We start from the raw sequence: 21305 nt of genomic DNA, 5'->3' as shown, positions 1-21305 counted from the left end.
CAATCTTGTGCTAAAACTATCTAGCAGCATTAGCAGCACAATAAATGTTGGAATGCCCCCTCTCATCTACTTTAAGTTCTCCGGAGATTACAATATAACAATATGGGCTTCAAAGCATTGTACCTAACGTAATCATAAAAGGCAAATGTTCTGACATCCAGTTACCAACGAGGAAACGGTGAAGGTTGCAAACAGAAGAAAAAAGCAGGTGGAGTCCCAAAGGAAAATGTGAAACTTAAACGAAATCTAAATGATTTCAAAAAATAGGTCAACCAGTATTATAGATTTAAATAAAAGCGTTATGGGGAAAAAGGATAAATAATCTGTAAAAACATTATCAAGAGTCAAGTGAGGCAAATGTGCTTTCAACATGATCACTATTTTCCTTGGAAAGCTTTGGTGATTCAACTTTGAGCAGCCTATTAATAGGAAAGATATGACAGAGAATTACAAATACAAGAGAACAGAAGAGTTTTTCACCTCTTATCCTCATTCTTGGAATGGTCTTCCTATATCCCAAGCACACACTTACTTTTGACATTGCATCCTTTTCCACCTGCAGTCCTTTTAGAAAGCCCGGACTGCTCAAAATCGCACAGACAGATGGGCCTGAAATCCACGGCAGGGACCTGTGTGTGCCGTGCTTAGCCACATCCAACTCTTTGTGACCCCATGGACTGTAGCCTGCGAGGCTCCTCTGTCCACGGGGATTCTCCAAGCGAGAATACTGGAGTGGGTTGTCATGCCCTCCTCCAGGGGATCTTCCCAACCCAGGGATTGAACCCAGGTCTTCCACATTGCAGGTGGAGTCTTTATTGTCTGAGCCACCACCTCAACACAGTTAAATCAGGATGGTCAGGCTTAGAGCTCCAGCACTACAAAGAACCACAGGCACTGGTGCAAGCATGGGAAAAACAAAACAAGACTTTATAATCATCAAGTAACTGGTGTGATAACCAAATTAAGAATATAGGCTTATCTTTTAAAATATGCAGTCATGTACATATACATTTCCACATATTCTATCTTATGCTATACCTAATTATAGATGGCTTTTGTTAAGATATTAGTGAATTCTGGCTCCCATCTTAACTAAGGTGGGCCACCATTACTCAGGGGTCAAGAAGCATTTGATCTCTCTCCTATTTATGACTATAAGCCTGGAGAGCACATCAAGTTGGTGCCCTACTCCAGGGTTTAATTCTTTGAATGGAAATTATCAAACTTACTTGTTTCTGACTAATCAACAATTTAGGCCTTTTGGTTTATCTCCCATGAAGACAAAGAGCTTGTTATATCCTTTCCCACAATAACCTTTCACAGCCTAGAATTATAAGCTAGAGTCATTAAGTTCGTCATTCTCCAAATCAAGAATCATGTTCCAAGGGATTAAAGATGCTTCCAAGAGCAGAGTCAGGCCCTGTACTTTCCTCTAAGTCATATGATCTTGGACACTCTTTTAGGATAACCATCTAATTCCATTAGCCTTAGAGATACCATTTTATTTCTTAATTATTTCTATTGAATAGCAAGCTTCTTCTAAAAACTGCCATATATACTTCTCTGTGTATTCTATGGAAAATAAATCTTTAAATATTTAACTCAGAAAGTGAAGTTCCCTGCCCCTCAACACTACTATCATTAAACACATTATTATCTAATCTCTAAGATTCATACATACATACAAAATTTACCAGAAATGGCATCATTTGTTATTTCATGTTATATTGGGGGTTTTCCCCATTTGCTCCTAGAAGATAACAAAGTATTAATATTTTATCAATACTATATGCTAAGTATTATCCCAAGTGCTTTATATGGGCTTTCACATTTAATCTTCATAGCCAGTCCCTAAGTTGACAGTATTATTATTCCCAACTCACAAATGAGGAAACTGATGAACAGAGAGAAGAGGAATAATTCTTTCCCAGGGTCACAAAATTCACATGAACTGTTGGAGATGGGATGAGAGTCCAGGCAGCCCAGTGGGGTCACACTCTGCACCCCTTTCAGCACTGTGAAAACTGTATCAAGGACACATCCTGCTATGCAGTTCTTTTTAATAACTCTTAATTCTATGAATATAACATAATTAATCTCTGAGGGATGGACATCTGTGTTATTTTTAATTTCTTGCTCTTGTAAACAACGCTGCAATTAGTGTCCTTGCATACGTACCTCTGTACATTTAAGTATCCAGCATCCTTTTTATTTTGAAATATTTTAGACTTACAAAAAAGTTATACAAATGGTACAGAGCTCCTGTATACCCTTCACCCAGCCTTCCCTTAATGTTAACATCTTATATAACTGTACTATAATTATCAAAACCAGGAAATTAACATTGGTACTGTATTATTAACTAAACTACAGATCCTATTTGAATTTCTCTGGTTTTTCATTACTGCCCTTTTCTATTCCAAGATCCTCTGCTCTATTTAGCAGTGCCGTTCTCTTGGTCTCCTCCAGCCTGTGATAGCTGGTCCATCTTTTATGGGCATGACACTCCAAGGAGGGCTGGTCGGCTGTAGTGTGGAATACTCCTCAGTAGGAGTTTGGTCAGTGTTTCCTACGTTCACACCGAGTTCAGGCATCTGGGGACGGACAGCACAGATGTGATGCTGTGTCCTTCTCAGTATCTCACGTCATAGGCTTTGTGACATCCGCGTCTTACCACTGGCAAGGTTAACCCTAATCACTTGGTCAAGGTGCTATGTGCTGGTGTCTACACTGCAAAATTCCTATTTTACCCTTTGTAGTTAATACCTGGGAGAGACAATTTGAGACTATGCAAATATCCTGTTTCTCCTCAAACTTTCACCCACAAACTTGAGCATCCATCAATGATCCCCTGTGCAACAATCACTGTGGTATTTGCCTAATGATGATATTCAGTTTCCCTCTTTGCTGTTATAGGCATTAACTGAAATTCTTCCGTAAGCAAAAGCTGCCGCTTCTGCACCATTTAAGTACATTTGGAGGACATTCCTTTTGCTCTGTGGGGCATAATCTGAGACTATCACTTCTTGCTCTGACTGCCCAGGGCTGGCCACTCAGAGCCCCTCCAGCTGGCTGGAGTGCCCTTTTGACAGGCCACCCCGTTTCTGGCACCACAAAATGTTCTGTGATTCTTGTATTTTCCCTGCCCCAGACGGAGAGCCAAACACTTCTTCAGAGAGACCTGGTCCTTTTATTGGTAAATGGTATTTAAAAACCAAGGTTTAGCTACAACTAGTCATGGCTGCTGGGGGTCACTGCTTCTAGAGCCCCTTAGCAGGCAGAGCTAGGAAATCTCTAACTCATGCCTACAAGTCAGCTGCCTCTCTGCATCCATCTATACATTAAAACCTATAGTAGTCAGGTACAGATGTGAGAGCTGGACCATAATAAAGGCTGAGTGCTGAAGAACTGATCCTTTTGAATTGTGATGCTGGAGAACACTCTTGAGAGTCCCTTGGACTGCAAGGGGATCAAACCAGTCCATCCTAAAGAAAATCGACCCTGAATAGTCATTAGAAGGACTGATGCTGAAGATGAAGTTCCAATACTTTGGCCACCTGATCGAAGAACCAACTCATTGGAAAAGACCCTGATGCTGAGAAAGATTGAAAGCAAAAGGAGAAGGGGGTGGACATGAATTTGAGCAAACTCCACGAGATAGTGAAGGATAGGGAAGCCTGGTGTGCTGCAGTCTATGGGGTTACAAACCGCTGGACACAACTTGGTGACTGAATATATAGATACCTGGCTCTTACCATATGTACTTTATTTGCTTATGTGTTAATCTTAGTATATGCAGAGAGTTATAGTCTCAACTGCCAGCTCTTCGGAGAAGGCAATGGCACCCCACTCCAGTACTCTTGCCTGGAAAATCCCATGGATGGAGGAGCCTGGTAGGCTGCAGTCCATGGGGTCGAGAAGAGTCAGACACGAGTGAACGACTTCACTTTCACTTTTCACTTTCATGCACTGGAGAAGGAAATGGCAACCCACTCCAGTGTTCTTGCCTGGAGAATCCCAGGGACAGGGGAGCCTGATGGGCTGCCATCTATGGGGTCGCACAGAGTCAGACACGACTGAAGCGACTTAGCAGCAGCAGCAGCCAGCTCTTAGCCTCCTCTGCTCACAGGAAATAATGTGAAGTTTTATTGACTTTTTAAGATTGGGAATTTCTCCTCAAATGCAAATATTGCCAAATAATTCTCTACTTTTTAATAATAACATAAAAACACCATATATCTGAGTTTGGCCTTTTCATAAAAATATAGGTGGGTACCTTTAGGAGTACTAACACCACTTAATAGAAGGATCTTTAAATTAAGCTTTTAACTCAGTACTACAAACAAGGAAAATATAAGAACCTCAACGATCTGTGTAGGGGAGTTTCCAAAGGTTTGGTTTGACATGTTTTTAACTGAGTTTTTCCTAAAGAAAAACATGAAACTGATGTGGCGGAGGAAAAAAAAAAAAAAAATATATATATATATATATGTATATATATCCTCAAAGTCAACAGTAATGTGGAAATATGAAGAGGAAGAAATCAGTGAAGCAGTGGCAATCTCTTAGAGCTATCAGAAAATATACTTGAGCATACTAAAGCAGAAAATGAACGGAAGAAGATGAAATCAGAAGCAGTTCTGGGGAATCTTTGAGTATGAAAGTGTAAAGCTTTAATCAGAGCACCAGGGGTCAGGATCATGGCAGATAGAAGCACGGTGAGGAAGCTGAGCTTCCCGCGCAGGCGCAGATGGCTCATCAGCCCCGCCGTTGGGCCACCTCTCCATCGCATAGTCAGGACTCTCAAAGCAACTCCCAGAAACGATGGGCCTACCCCCTAGCCGACCTCTGATCATCACGACCAACACTTTGGGCGTGGGTCCAAGATGGGAAGAGAAGGAAAGAAGCAAATGCTGGCAAAGGACAGGAAGACAGGTTTGGTAAGACCCTGGAAGGCTTTGTGGCCCCAGAAGTTTAAAGAGCAAACTGCGAATCACCAGAGAAAGGCATAATTTGTTGATCCCCAGGAAAAGACTGCTTGGCTTTTTGTTACCAGGGCTTCCCATCTGCATTCTATTTCTCGTATCCAGTTTTGGCAAAAAAAAAAACAAAAACAAAAAAAAAAACAACCCAGCTAGCTTGCTGGTTTCGGTATTTCAGCCCTGAGGCACACATGCTTTCGAAGGGTGGATAAAAATGACCACAGGCAGTTGTAACCTTTGTATTTTTAAAAGGCTGGCAGGAAGTATTGTTAAGACTTTCTGTAGAGATGTATGCCTTCCTTTCAAAATAAAAACACAATCCTTTCTAACAGCCTGTTTGCAGGGCATGAACAGAGACTCAAAGGTAGAGAATGGGCTTTCCCAAAGTGGAAAGCTTTCCCAAAGTGGAAAGCGGACGGAGAGATGAACTGGGAGAGAAGCACTGCCATGTATACACTCCCAGGTGCAGAACAGGCAGCTGGCGGAAAGCTGCTGTATCACACAGGGAGCTCCGCTTGGCGCTCCGTGATGACCCAGAGGCATGGAATCGGGGTGGTGGGGGAGGCCCACGACGGAGGGGATATATGTAGCTGATTCACTTCGTTGTACAGCAGAAGCCAACACAACATTGCAAAACAATTATATTCCAATCGGTAAAAAAAAAAAAAAAAAAAAAGATAAGTGGCATAGAGATTGCAAAACAATTATATTTCAATAAGTAAAAAGATAAAGAAGAAGATAAGTGGTATAGAGTAGTTAATGCTTATAAATGGGATTTTTCCTTTATGTGGGTGGTTATAACCATCAGTTGGAGAAGGAAATGGCAACCTACTCCAGTGTTCTTGCCTGGAGAATCCCAGGGACGGGGGAGCCTGGAGGGCTGCTGTCTCTGGGGTCGCACAGAGTCGGACACGACTGAAGCGACTTAGCAGCAGCATAACAATCAGTTGACAGCCCATAGTTTTTAGATAGATGCCACAGGCCCACCACAACTCGCCACAGAAGCTGTAATGTTACTGATGTCACTGTCTACTCAAGCGGAATACAAAGTCCACTGACAAAGGTCCACTCTGGTGACATACAAAGGAAGGCCACATTCCCTGGTTTGCATCAGTTAGACCTGAAGTTTTAAAACATTTAGAAATACTTAAATAAGTTTTTAGACTTTCATATGTAATTCTGCTTATGATAGCCAGACAGAAGGTGATACAAAAATCATACTACAAAACTGCCCCAGGCCTTTTAAAAATATTTGTGTTTTTGTGTGTTACATTTAGGTTTATTAAAAATATATATATTTGTATATATTAAGTGTGCAACCTTTTGACATTCCTATTTCTCTACTTTGACCTAAAACTATCTCCTGTTAATCTGACAGTGGCCTGCATGACTCAGCATAAACAATAACTAGCACACACAGCAGAGGTTCTGGGATAAAGGCTGCTCCAAGGGCATGACAGGTGGTGGTCATGCTTCCTGCCTCCACTCCAGCACTTAAACCATTACACCACCCCCTCCCTTTTTTTCTGGTCCTCTCTTTTATTCTGGCTCCGCAGCATCCATTAGAACTGCCCTGAATGACAACTAAGTGCTCCCTCCTCGAAAGAGGCTTCCTGGATGCTCTCCTGTTGGAAGTCTTTTCTCTTTATTCTGAAAACCCACAGCATTTTCCATGTAACTCTCTACTACTGGCAGAATTCGAAAGACACTGGCCCCCAAGGTTCTCATTTCTTGGATATTGAGCTAAACGCTCACTTAGGTGCTACTGGGATGGAACTCTGCAGGTAGAATTAAGGCTGCTGATTAGCTGACCTTAATACCAGAAGGTTATTTTGGATTGCATGGTGGGGGACGGGGGTGGGGCTCACGCATCAGTATTTAAACAAGTTCTTCAAAGCAAAGAGGAAGGCAGAGCTGTCACTTTGGAGATGTGCCAAAAGAAGCGAATAGGAAAAATGGGGCCAAAGAGGCAGCGAGAGACATGAAGAGTGAGAGGCACGTGACCCGTCCGTCGTTGCTGTGACCCGTCGATGACAAAGACTGTGTGTGGCCTCCAGAGGCTGGGAGTGATCGCCCTCTGGTCACAGCCAACAAGGAAACTGGGACCTCAGTCCTACAGCCACAAGGAACTTATTTCTGTCAACTTACAAGTAGACAGAACTTACAAGTAGATCCACCCTCAGAGTTTACGGAAAGCAACACGGGCCTCCCTGCACTTGATTTTGCTCCTGTGAAACCCAGAAGAATACAGGCCAGCCCAAACCTCCAACCTACACAGTGGTGAAGATATTCAAGCTGTGTTGTTTACATTTGTCAAAATTTATTAACAACAGAAACGGAAAACTAAAATGCTTTCTTCTGTACTTTATCCTATTTACCAGTTGACATTTCAGTGGACATCAGATCAGAATCACCCGAGAAGCTTTTAAAATGCATATAATCTATTCCCAGATAAAATTTCTCAGGAAGATGAGGCCAAGAAAGGGAGAAAACATCAAAATTTTAATTTATCGCTCTCTGACATTTTCTCTAACATGTTTTAATACTAGTATCACTTCACAAAGTTCCTGCAAGCCCCTCTCCAGGTAATTCCCATCCTCACATCCCCAGAGTTAACCGCAGTTCTGATTTCGGTTTTCCACTGAAGGTTACTTCCTCCATAACAGAACCATGCACTGCATATGCTGGTGTAAGGTTTCTTTCTCATGCTGTTGTGTATACAGGCATTCCGCTCCTTTTTATTCAGAATCACACACTGTAACACTACACTATAGCTTATCCATTCCCAGTTGATGGGCACTGGGTGGTTCACAGTTTGGGGCTATTATGAATAAAGCTGCTATGAATATTTTGGTGACGTGCTTTCATTTCCCTTGAACTGCTGGATCATAGGGTAAATGTATGTTTAGTTAAAGATCATTCTCTGAAGTGTCTATGCCATTTTAAGGGTTTCTACATGAGTGAGAATATGTCAGCCCACTTTTTCTCCCGTCTCAAATGATCTGAATGTGTCGCAGGATTTGAGAACCACTAGACTAGATTAAGAATTCCTCCAGAGCTGGATGCACATCTTACTCATCCTAGCTTTCCTCAATATATTTAGCATAGTCTTTAGCAAAGCAGGAACTCATGAATCCTATCAGATTTCATCTTGATCCAGCTTCTGACTGTTGCCATATATGGCAAATTTATTAAGTGAGTCTTCCATCAGCTCAGTTCAGTCACTCAGTCATGTTTGACTCTTTGTGACCCTATGGACTGCAGCACGCCAGACTTCACTGTCCATCACCAACTCCCAGAGCTTGTTCAAACTCATGTCCATCAAGTCAGTGATGCCATCCAACCCTCTCGTCCTCTGTCATCCCCTGCTCCTCCTGCCTTCAATCTTTCCCAGCAGCAGGGTCTTTTCCAATGAGTCAGTTCTTTACATCAGGTGGCCAAAGTACTGGAGCTTCAGCTTCAGCATCAGTCCTTCCAATTAGTATTCGGGGTTTATCTCCTTTAGGATTGACTTGTTTGATCTCCTTGCAGTCCAAGGGACTCTCAAGAGTCTTCTCCAACACCACAGTTCAAAAGCATCAATTCTTCAGCACTAAGCTTTCTCTATAGTCCAGCTCTTACATCCATGCATGACCACTGGAAAAACCATAGCTTTGACTAAACCTTTGCTGACAAAGCAATGTCTCTGCTTTTTAATGTGCTGTCTAGGTTGGTCATAGCTTTCCTTCCAAGGAGCTAGTGTCTTTTAATTTCATGGCTGCAGTCACCATCTGCAGTGATTTTGGAGCCCAAGAAAATAAAGGCTGACACTGTTCCATCGTTCCCCCATCTATCTGCCAGGAAGTGATGGGACTGGATGCCATGATCTTAGTTTTTTGAATGTTGAGTTTTAGGCCAACATTTTTTAGTCTCCCATAATGAAACACAAGTACTGTGATTCTGAGTAAAGAATTTCCTTATCTGAATAATCACGGGTCCAATACTTGTTTTCTCTATCAAATTTCGAGCTCCAAGAGGGTGTGGCCTGTGCACACATGCATCCAGCACAGAGACGCCCTTCGGGGCCTCTGTGAACGACCAACGTGCACAGGGGAGGGAAAAACCCTTTCTCCTGCGCTTTTTTATTTCAATTAAAACAAACTACAAGTTTCCACTCTGGGAGAGTCCTAGGTCTACAGCTCTCAATACTGGGGGGAAATAAAGATCCTTCTGAAAAACTGATTAAAACTATGGATCTCCCCCCTCAAAAAAAAAAAAAAAACACAGACGAAAACAGACAGACGTATGTATACATCTACACACATTCAGAATTCTGTACATATCAAGTTGGTCACATGGTGCTCACATGGTCAGAAGTCGTAGCACTTGGGTTTTATATAAAACCGCAATCAGTTCTTCCACCAATATTTGTTGAATATCTGATTTGACCTGGAACACCGCTATGCATGATGGCAAGAGTCTCTGCCGAAGAACAGGGGTTGGGGCGAGGGGTGGTCACATACTAGTGACCAGCAGTAGCATCTAATCCAAAGTCAGACAACTCTTTTTAAAGATGACTTATTTGCCCAAGTCTACAACATATGACCAACAAACTGAAACACAGATAACCCTTCAAGGTAATACTTTGGGTATAAGAGATTTTACCCTTGACTTGTGTTCCTGGAAGTGAAAGAAAAAGAGGGAAAGAAGAGTAACAATCTATCCACGCTGCATTTTCAAGGGATAAATGCTTCTAGCATTAAGGGACCTCATGGTGAAATGACCTGCCCCGGAAGACAGGACTACCATCTGTGGTGGCTTCCTCAAAGGGCAGCGTGTCTGAGGCACAAAAATGACGCTGCTGTCTGTGGGAAGTGTGAAGAGAAGGGTAAATGTTAAAATAGCTAAAGCAAACAAAAACTTTAAAACAGCAACAATAAAATCCAACGTTGGCAGAGAATGGAGTCCAAGAATGTCTTCTGGTAGAGAAATGAATTATTCTATATTAATGGATTTTCTGATTGAAGTTAATTTTTTCAAATGGCAAAATCTTTATAAAACAGTTGCTGGCAATCTTCCCAAATCCATTTCACACTCCTGGTCTCCTTAATCAAGCTAAGTAAACATGACGTAATGTTTCAGATGACTCGCTCAGCCCATCCATTACTCCGCCGTGCTACAGCGCGCTCTGAGAAGCTGCTGACTACCCACGGGGGCCTGCCCCTCACCAAAACAACTCCAGCTGCTCCAGGCAGAGACCCAGGGCTTTGGGGGTTTCCTCTTTCTCTTTGCCTCATTATCAAGTCACTACCTGGTAAGGTCCATTTACCTGACTGATAGCACTCCCTGCAAGTCACCCTTCTAGTTCCTGGCTAAACTGGGAAAACAACTGTTTCTTCAAAATAAGTTCAATTTAAAATTTAAATAGCAATCTGAATATTTCTGTTTTCTTAACTTTTTTTCAGGAAAGGTGAACTAGCTTGGAGATGAGCAGTGGGAGGTGCCCAGGTCCAGGCCCCTAGTTTCAGGCAGCTATCTGTAAAAAAGGCATCCACATGGCCATTGGCTTGGAAAAGCCAGGGAGGAAGGTGAGGCCAAAATTTCAAAGTAACAATTTTGGTTATCATTAAAATAGGCCATAAGTGAGGGTCTGAATAAAATTTGTAATGTGCGTTACACAGACTCCACAACACCCATTTATTCTGGCCCTTCAGAGTTACTTTAAATTTTTTGCATTTTCAGCTTTTGGGTCTTTTTCAGACAACAGACATTTACATAAGTGAAGCATTAATACAACCACAAGTCAAATTGTTTTCCTCTGTGATTTTTTTTTTTAATTGTACAGCTACAAATGCCTTTAAGTTAAAATCCATGTCTCTGTATCCACTGTGATACTTTATTAGCCACTGACTTGCAGGCTTGTTAAAAGAAGTCCATCATTGCCATTCCTGTCTGGTACATCATAAGCAAAGGGGGACAGTTTAAATTCACAGTGTGACCCCCGACATTCATACCTGAGGCCCATACCCGAGGGACAGGAGTGCCAACCCTGGTGGACTGTATCATGAAATGTAAAAACCTTCCAAACATATGAACATTCTAACCTCCGTGGATGCATCTGAATGTGAAATTCTGTAGCACTTCTTCATGATCAAATTAAAATGAACTCTATGTGGGAATTATTAATATTCCATTACAGGACCCGTAATGATTACTACCTCCCCTCTCTCCTACTCAAACTCTTCTCTTTTTTTTTTTTTTTTTTTTGGTTAAAAATCTGTTTGTACTCTTTAAGCAGCATCTGTTCTGTCAAAATGTTCTAACAGACTTCTTTCTGATAGATTTTTTCCTAAAGCATGAACATGACATGTAGACCTTCAGCTATTTCCAAGTATTCCCTTTCTCATCATCACCGTCTTCATTCAAGGTTGGAACCAGACCAGAAGCAGCAGCTTTGTCTGTCCAGGCCAGCACCTGACCGGAAGCAACAGCCTGCATCCGGATCTCCACAGGGAAAGCGGAGCAGAAACACACCACAAACCTTGTATCACAACTCGGCTTGGCGCATTTTACTGAAGGAAGCTGCATCCCACATTTTAAGCCAAAACGTTTCAAGCTTCTCTTTAAAAGCTCGCAAAGGCAGCTTTTCTCTCGAAAGGCTCGCCTGCTTCTACCAGGATAAGCACTCAAGCCGGTTTCCTCCATAGAGACTGTTGCTACCAGGTCTCCAGGACTTTCTCTTGAAGACAGCTCACCTACTCCAGGCAACAGTTGATGCTCTTTTTTTAGCTACACTTAAATACCACCCCTCAGTTCCTATTTTCAACTGCAGACTCCAAATATAACTCAGATCAAGTATTTTTGAGAATTCACTTCAGGCTTTTCATTTATAAAAAAATGCCCACTTTTTTCAGACTGTGGACCGTTCCTTCCTCTCACATAATTCTTTAGGAGTAATCCTTTGAGGACACTGACAAAACAGAGGTTAATTTTCTTGGATTTAAATCTGAACTTTCACTACTAAGCACACACTTCTTTGTCTAAACCAATAAATACATCAGAAAAGTTAAAACTTGAGAGATGCAATTTGAGTTTACAAAGAAAAAAATATTAAGAACACTCTTAATACTTAGACTGAAAGGATCCATAAAGACCATGTATAGTTTTTAATCCAGCTTTCTCTTTGGCCACAAAATATTTTGCTCGAAAGAAATCGCTCATGAGTTAGTTTGAGCCCAATAGAAAAAACAGAGGAAGTAGTTCTGGTCCTCGTAGAGAGTCGGGACACGGCAAGGGGCACCAGGTACTGTCAGCTTTAGGAGCCTGAACCAAAAACCTGAAAATTATGGGCATGGCCCACATCTCTCATTTTACAAACCAAGAAACCATAACTGAGGCACCGTCACTTGTCATCAGCAGCGAGAGGACGGGCGCGGAACCCAGGACCCCAGCACTGGGATGCACTCTCCAATCTTCACAGTCACTCTTGGAGGAAGTCATTACTACCCACGTTACAACCCTTGTTACACACGTGGCCCGCACAGCGGTGCAGAGCGACACCAAGATCAAGCGTTAACTTGGAAGAAGCAGTCAGGGTGTTCCTACTTTTGGGCACTCTTCCATTTCATGCAGTTTAGAACCCAGGTGATATAGGAAGGGATAGTGGGGCAATTTGAAAAATAACTTAGCAACAGAAAAGCTAGTATCTCAAAACAATATGAAATCGATCTGTTATTAACTGTCACCAGCCACGCCCAAGCCGTCGCCCTTCTCAAATACACAATTGCAACCATTTCTTCACCGTCTCCTCATTTCCACTAGAACTTCCTTCCAATAAATTCTCCACAGACCCCAGAGTAGTAATAATAACCTTTTTAAATGGACTCATGTGACTCTCTAGCTTTCCAACTCTTTAAAATAATTCCCATTGCCTTTTTCTTAAAACCACAGTTTTCACCACTGCTATGCAATTGCAGCTGAGCTTAACAATCATGATATTCACTGCTGGGAAGAGTAATCAAAGAGTAGTAAAGGTTGAAAGGGTAGGAAAACTTCATTAAACTCATTACATGATGCTTAAATCTTCGGCTGAATGCAGAGAAATGGAACTTCCTTTTCACTGCAAGTTTTAGTGAAATAATTGTAGATTCACATGCAGTGGCTAAGACAGTTAAGGGTCTTACTACAATGCGGGAGTCCCAGGTTTGATCCCTGTGTTGGGAAGATACCCTGAAGAAGGAAATGGTAACCCACTGCAGTATTCCTGCCTGGGAAAATCTCATTGGCAGAGGAGCATGGCGGGCTACCATCCATGAGGTTGCAAAGAGCTGGACATGACTGAGCGACTAACACTTAACACATGCAGTTATAATAAAAAAGAGATTTTTAAAATACATTTTACCAAGGTTCCTCCAATGGTAACATTTGCAAAACTACAGTACATCATAGTATTTTACAACCACAACACTGACTTTGAAAACTCTCACCAGATTTCTCCATTTATATACTTGTCCTCATTTGATAATACTGGAAGCAAAGATGAAAGAAGAGAGAGCAAAATGGGGGAGAAATGTTTTTTAAGGTCAGCCTTTTGGTAGAAAGAAAAGAACAACTGTCAGCATTAAGTTTTTAATCTCCTTCCTGGTTGAAAGTGTCAAATTAGATAGGTCAAAGGAACCCTGAAAGCTGAGTTGGCTTTGCTCTTTTTAAGAAAAAGCCTACAACTTTGTTGTCAACTTTGTGCAAAAAGGCACTTTTTGGAGTTCAAGTTTTTAACAAATTGCTTGAATCTTTAATGGCTGGTGTTGTGTTTTGTTTCTGGTTTTTTAGTGTTTTTTTTTTTTTTTTTTTTCTTACCGCTATATACAACTGTGATTATGGTTATACACCTGCATAGCATAATTCTTGTATTTCCTAATTATTTTTTCTTTCTTTTTACAAGATACATTAATCTTTATTTAAAATGTGTTTTTCTGTTGTCAATCTTTAGGATCTGTTCATTTATGTTACCCTCCTGGCTAACTTCCCCATCATTTTCACAGGTTACTATTGTCTAAGAATACCAAATTAGAAAATTATGTTTGAAATAAAACATACAACATTTTCAGCCGACTACATATGTTAAGTAATAGATACAGGTGATCTGCATTTTCAGAAACTTCTTCAAATTCTAAAATCTAGTCCACATCTAAATTCTGATTTGGGGGAAAGCAAGGGAGACACACACACATCTGAACAAGAACATTCCCTGGGATTTGACTTAATAGAATATGTAACAATTTTTTTTAATTTCTAAAAAAATTTTTATACAATTTTTGAGGTCACTTTCCATTTATAGCTATTACCAAATATTGGCTATATCCTTTGTGCTGTATAAAACACCCTTGAGTCTTTCTTAAACCCAACTGTTGTGCCTCCCACCTCCCCCCACCTACACTGTGGCCCCGCTCCCCCAACTACGTTTGTTTGTTGCCTGAATCTGTGAATCTCCTTCTTTTGTGCTTTCTTACTACTTTGTAGTATTTTATTTTTAGATTCTACATGTAAATGACATCATACGGTGTTTGGGGGTGTCTCTCTGACTTTATCCGCTGAAGTCCATTCCTGTTTCAGATGGAAACTTTCCCTCTTTCTGTGGCTGAGTAGTATTCCATCCTGTTCTTTATCCAGTCATCTGCTGATGGACACTTAAGTTGCTTCTCTATCTTGGCCATTGTAAATGGTGCTTCTATGAACAATGATGTGCATGTATCTTTTCAAATCACTGTTTTTTTGGATTGTATACTCAGGAGCGAATGTACTAGGTCATATGGTTCTAGTTTTTGTTTTTTGAGAAACCTCCAGACTGTTTTCCACAGTGGCTGCACCAATTTACATTCCCACCAACAGTGTACAGATTTCCTTTTTTTCCACATAATTGCCAAAATTTGTTATTTGTGTTATTTTTTATGACAGCCATTCCGACAGGTGTGAGGTGATAGCTCACTGTGGTTTTGATTTGCATTTCCCTGATGGTTTATGATACTGAGCATCTCTTCATGAGCCTATTGGCCATCTGCATATCCTCTTTAGAAAAATATCTATTCAGGTCTTCCATCCATTTTTTAATCAGGTTGTTGGTTTTTTTGATATTGAGCTGTATTAGCTGTCTATAAAGGTTGGGTATGAATCCCTTACTGGTCATATCATTTGCAAATACTTTCTCCCATTTAGTAGACTCTCTTTTCATTTTCTCAATGGTTTTCTTTGCTATGCAAAAGTTTTTAAGTTTAAAGGTCTCATTTGTTTATTTTTACTTTTATTTCCTTTACTTTAGGAGATAGATCCACAAAAAAAAAAAAAAAACATTGCTACGATTTATGTCAAAGAGTGTTCTGTCCAGGTTTTCCTCTAGGAGTTTTACAGTATCCAGTCTTACATTTAAGCCTTTAATCCATTTTACTTTTGTGTATGGTATTAGAGAATGTTCCGATTTCATTCTTTTACATAGATAAGGATTTTTCAGTTATTTGCAAATCAATCAGTGTGATATACAACATTAACAACTAATGAATAAAAACCATATGATCACCCCAATAGATGCAGAAAAAGATTCTGATAAAATTCAATGTCCATTTCTGATAAAAAACTCTTCAGAAAATGGGCATAGTGGGAATATATCTCAACATAATAAAGGTCATACCATATATGACAAATTCACAGCTAACATCATACACACGAGTGAAAAGCTGAGAACGTTTCCTCTAAGATCAGGAAAAAGACAAAAGATGCACACTCTCACCACTTTTATTCAACATAGTTTGGAAGTCCCAGCCATAGCAGTTAGACAAGAAAAAAATAAATAAAAGGAATCCAAAAAGGAAAAGAGCAGGCAAAAGTGTCACTCTTTGCAGATGACATGATACTATACATATAAAACACATCACCACCACCCAAAGACACTGCCAGAAAACTACCAGAGCTCATCAATGAGTTCAGTATAGCTGCAGGATACAAAACTAAAATATAGAAATCTGTTGCATTTCTACACACTAACAACAAAAGATCAGAATGAGAAATTAAGGAAACAATCCCCTGGAGAATAAAATGGCAACCTACTCCAGTCTTCTGTGTGGAAGAGATTCATTCCCAGGATAACAGTCTAGAATCTACAAAAGCTGACCAATAAACCCATGAGCCTTCTGACCCGGAGCTCTCCATCTGGAGAACACATGGAGTAGGGTGACACCCAGCAATACTTCTTCTTTCCCAGGGTTTGTAGTCACTTCAAACAATTCACATCTCCATTAATATCCCAGGATTTTCTCAGGGTCTTTAAAGAGGACCAGAACTACTTTGCTTCCTCAAAGTTTCTTCATGATCTCAGGACCAGTGTAAGACCGAATTCTCCTTAGTCCCTGCACTCTTGCAGCATCAAAGACCCAAACCAAAGAGAAGATATAAAAATGCAGCAAGATGGATAAGAGGCACATTGCTTAACAAGGTTAAGAAGGCAGAAAATACAGGATTAACCAAGGTTCATTGGCAGGTGCCTACACTATGTCAAGACGGGCATCACTGCACAAATGCCTTCTGTGAAGGATTTCAACGGCCATTCTTTGGAAGCAGCAAGTCCTTAGAAAAGAAGCCACAGATGATGAGGATTAAAAATCTTACCACAATAGGAGAAAATGCTCAAGGTCAAAGTCAGAGATGGTCCCTTCTAAGAACAAAATGATGGGTGTGCTTAGGCTGAAAAGGGATGGGGGACAGAAGTCCTGTCGATTGACACTAATCCCACTCTGCCCAGGAAGTGTAAGATACCTTGAGTCCAAGTACTCGGAGGAAGGGATGGAGTCCTTGTCCAGTCCACTTTGAGATAGGTAAAGACTAAAACAATACTAAAAAGTTATAATGACTTCCCTTGTGGCTTAGAGGGTAAAAGCGTCTGCCTACAATGTGGGAGACCCAGGTTTGATCCCTGGGTCGGAAAGAACCTCTGGAGAAGGAAATGGCAACCCACTCTGGTACTCTTGCCTGGAAAATCCCATGGATGGAGGAGCCTGGTGGGCAACAGTCCATGGGGTCACAAACAGTTGGACACAACTGAGCGACTTCACTTTAAAAAGTTATAATAGCTAACACATAGTAGAAACTCCGAAGTCTTCAGATATATTAACTTATTAAAACAACTAGGTGAGGTAGGTGTTAATAATAAAGCCTTCCATTTCATAGATGAGGCAATCAGGAGACAAAGTTTAAGCGAATTTGCTCATAACCCCTCAGACAGGGGAGCTGAGATTGGAACCCAGTCAGCAGAGTTCCCAAGACAATAGTCCTAATCCTCATGTATCATGTCTCTCAGGAACTTCATCCTCCAACCCAGAGCTGGCCTGCATTTCACATTCTCATCTCCTTCTATTTGAGTCCTAAGAGCTTTATTACTTATTAGACTCTTAGGGATGTCCTATTAAATCATCAGAACTAAAAGCAGGTCTTCCCTCTTCCCCTTGCTTCCACCTCAACCCCAATGACACCTGAAGGCAAACCACATCCAAGCATTGGCACTGGCAAGCCCAGTGGAGCCACAGACACATCAGATGGTCTGGCAGAGTCTGGTCTTGATTTGGTGAGGAAATAGGCAGGAGGGAGAGAGAGAGAGAAAGAAAAAAGGAAAGAGAGAGAGGGAGGGAAGAAGGAAGGAAGGAAGAGCATTAATGTTTATGGAGAAGGGGATAGGAGCTGAAGTGGAATATTAACCTAAATCAAAATCAGTCTCCTACTAAAACTGTACCGATATTTTAAATGGAGGCTTATCTCAAACAGCATGTCCTCCCAACCAGATTTCAAGTTTAAAGAACCTAAATAATATTCTATCACTGGTTGTCTTTTGATACCCAACTTCTTCCATTTTATACCATAGATATCTGTTACTTATCATCATTTAAGCAACTTATTGGGGAAAACTCTTATTTGCACAAAGCACTTATACACTCATGTATCTGTTTAGGTCATTTGAGTAAATAGCAGGGAAACAGCAGTAAATTGTAAAGTGTGAAAAAGGGCTCAATATACCACTATCTATCCTTTTCATGTAATCTAAGACAAATTTACAGCTAAATATTAACTCAAGTCTCTGAATTAAAGGTTTGAAACAAGTCCCTCATGGTGCCTACCTTTAAGTATGTTAAGGTCTATTTTTTATTATCATTCCTACTAACAACAAGCAGGATTCATTTTATATTTTTATTTTAATATGGAATAACTGTCTATTTAAGGGAGAAAGGACCCTCCATCTTTTTCAGTAGTTTGCGGTCTCTGAGACCAGGGGCCCATTTGGTTCTGATATGTTCTCCAAGTCCACACCTGAACACAGAGTGGGTCTTCAATAAATATTCCTGACTATGCAACTACCCTGAACAACAGATACAGGTCAGAATGTTACTTCTGGTTCAAAAAGAAAATCCAAATGATATTTTAAGATTTCCAAAGAAATCTTACAGTAATAAGGTCAATATGTAGCAATAACCATTTATCAGTTCCGTCCATATAACTTTAAACGGCTCACCTCATAAATTAAACTGAATGGAGTATATACCTATAATGTTTAAGTTGGGAAAGGGGTGGCAGAAGAGACAAAGGAGTTATCTAGAACCTGTACGATGATACCAAATGTGTGTGTGTTAGTCTGGACATATGTATCTATCTGTGTGGCATGTGTGTAATACTGCCCTCCTAAAGGCCTATTCATATCCCACCTAATAATTTATCTCAACAGGGAATGAATAGATAGCTATTCTATAGAGAGAGAGAGAGAGTGTGTGTTGTGGTGGGAGGGGAGGAGAGAAAGAAAGATAAGAAAGAGACTAAGAGAAAACGAAAGAGAAAGTCAAAGGCAGAATTAAAAAGCAACTGAGAGGAAGAGAAGGGGAGGCAGAGAGAGAGAGGAAAGGAGAAGCAATTAAGAGGGCTGGTCACAGAGAAGAGTGAAATGAAACAAACGGTTGGAAGAAAATCTTTTCTTGCTGGAATCTGCAGGAAAATCCAGATTCCTACTGAAACAGAAAACCCTCCTCTTGGGTGGGTGAGTGGCTGAGGTTTGGTATAAAAGGAAATCAATACTTTACTTGACAATTCCCATGTAAATGTCACTGTCATTTTCAGCATCGTTTCACTGTCAACTTCCCACAGTAAATAAAAAAAAGTATAACCCTTATTTTCCCCCCTGAGATTTTTAAGCATGATCTCAATTGTATGACTGCAACACATCATCCAGCAAATTCTTGGCAGAGTAAATCAAAGAACACGTGCTTACCCAAGGTGAATGGTTGCCACTGGACTGTACATTCACGGCATCTGGTTCGGAAAGCTCCCTCAAACCTGCTCTAAAGCTGCCCGCTGATGAATCCACAGTCATGCATGTTACCACAGCCTACCACAAAAGTCTAAAAGCTTACTATAGAAATTCTACCTGTCAATTTTCATTTCTGGCTTAACTTGATAAAGGCTTCACAAATCCTCTCCTAGAAAGACTGTTACATTCCATGCTAACACCACTAGAATGAGAAAAGGCCTGTTTCCATGTGTCTGCTTGTCTGCCTTTCATGGATGTATAGAATATATCAAGTTCCAATCCACCATTTTTTACTTCGCATTCCCATTAGGAATTGTAGCTTCAGAAATGGCAGCATTTGTTCCATAGAGAAAGGACTTAAAAAACACCTTCCTTATATAGTAAGCTGAAGATACATTTCCTCTTGCTTTTTTCATAATATAATTTTTTAATGAGCTGCAATTAAAGCCAGTCAGACTCAGAATCTCGTAATACCATTTTTACACCTTTTTTCATTTTTCAGAGTATATATGTCTTTCTAAATCTGGCAGAACTCAATTCTATATATTATGTAGTTTAAAAGTCATAGAAAACATAAGGACTTTCTACTCATACATTTCCATATTATACCACGATTCAAATGTGCTGCCCTTCTTAGCAAATTCAGTCAAAGGAACTGATGTCAAAAGAAATATACATGTGTACAAAGTTTTAAAAAGAAAGTTAGAATCCAACAGAAATCTGTAAAAATCACATTCTCAACACACACATCTTATCCCGAACTTCAAAAATATCCACATCCATTATCAATCTCTATTTTGTATTTGAGTCAAACGCACATCTCATGTATACTGCTGCAGGATGTTATGAATTCCAAAGTTGATTAGAGGGAAAACATGCTAATTGTTGTCAATAATAAAGCTCAGTGCAAGTAATTCAGGCATTCCACAATTACTCAGATTTTAATTTAATGTCTTTCCAAAGATGACCTGAGTGGATTTCTGAGGACTGAATAGTCAGAACTGCTTCCTTTATTGTCTGATAAATGCTCTTTCGCGTCCATAGTGAATATACCATTGTGGTCTTTCTCAAGTTCTGACAGTCAAATAAATTAAAAAATGCCCACTATTTGTATCACAAATTATTCAAAATCTACTGATTATCTCAGTATTATAAATTATAATGTGGACTTCTAGGAATTATTAATTGAAGGGTAGTTTGCAGTCTGACATGTCAAGGATAATGTCCAACAGAAACCTCACCAGAAAAACTAAAAAAAAAAACAACAAAAGACTTAAGTGATCGTAGCCTATTTTACATTAAAAGGTAAGTAGAAAATATAAGCATATTTTAAATACCAGTATTTCAGGGTAGGGCATTAAGAGGTACAAACTACTAAGTATAAAAAATAAGTTACAAGAATATATTATACAGCCAAGAGAATATAGTCAATATTTTATAATAACTTCAAATGAAGTATAATCTATAAAAATTTTGATTATGTTATATACCTGAAACTAACATAATATTTTAAATCAACTCTACTTTAGTAAGTAAATACATAAATACCAGTATTTCAATGCTTACTTTCAGTAGATCCTTGGAGAAATCACCACCTTCATCTACCCCTTGGAGGTTTGCGATGAACTCTTGGCAGGTCATCTTCTTTCCGATATTCTGGAACAGAGGCAAATAACACATCACAATGACATAGGTGGAATTAAGATTATTTCTTGAAAACATGATTAAACAAAATAAGATTGATTTGGTTTTTCAAAACCAGACACAAACACTCCAATATATGTGTGTGTATATATATACCTACAAGTTTATATGCATATGAAAAAAACCAGATGGCTTATTATGCTTTGAAAACTGTCATTAAATATGAATAGCAAAATTATGTCAAGGTTTTATTTTAGCCTAAGAAAAAATCTGAAAAACCTTTGCTACATTTATGAAAAGAATATATAATGTAGTTTTTACAGGAAAGCATGAATAAAATGACATTTCTTAGCTGAACTCTGATGGCT

The 21305-nt window shown here is 39.9% G+C and overlaps 1 protein-coding gene across 17 annotated transcripts in view; it reads right to left on the bottom strand.

Moving 5' to 3' along the window:
* PSD3 (pleckstrin and Sec7 domain containing 3) overlaps positions 1 to 21305 on the bottom strand; it is a 590582-nt gene that overhangs the window by 196459 nt on the left and 372818 nt on the right. For all 17 annotated transcript variants that reach the window (XM_042241260.2, XM_060407086.1, XM_042241264.2 and 14 more), the window contains one exon: positions 20860 to 20949. In XM_042241260.2, the coding sequence (XP_042097194.1) occupies positions 20860 to 20949 (90 nt within the window). The remainder of the gene's footprint in view (positions 1 to 20859; positions 20950 to 21305) is intronic.

The sequence above is a fragment of the Ovis aries genome, chromosome 26 (assembly GCF_016772045.2).
Source record: "Ovis aries strain OAR_USU_Benz2616 breed Rambouillet chromosome 26, ARS-UI_Ramb_v3.0, whole genome shotgun sequence".
NCBI lineage: Eukaryota > Metazoa > Chordata > Mammalia > Artiodactyla > Bovidae > Ovis > Ovis aries.
This window is presented reverse-complemented; position numbering and strand designations above follow the sequence as displayed.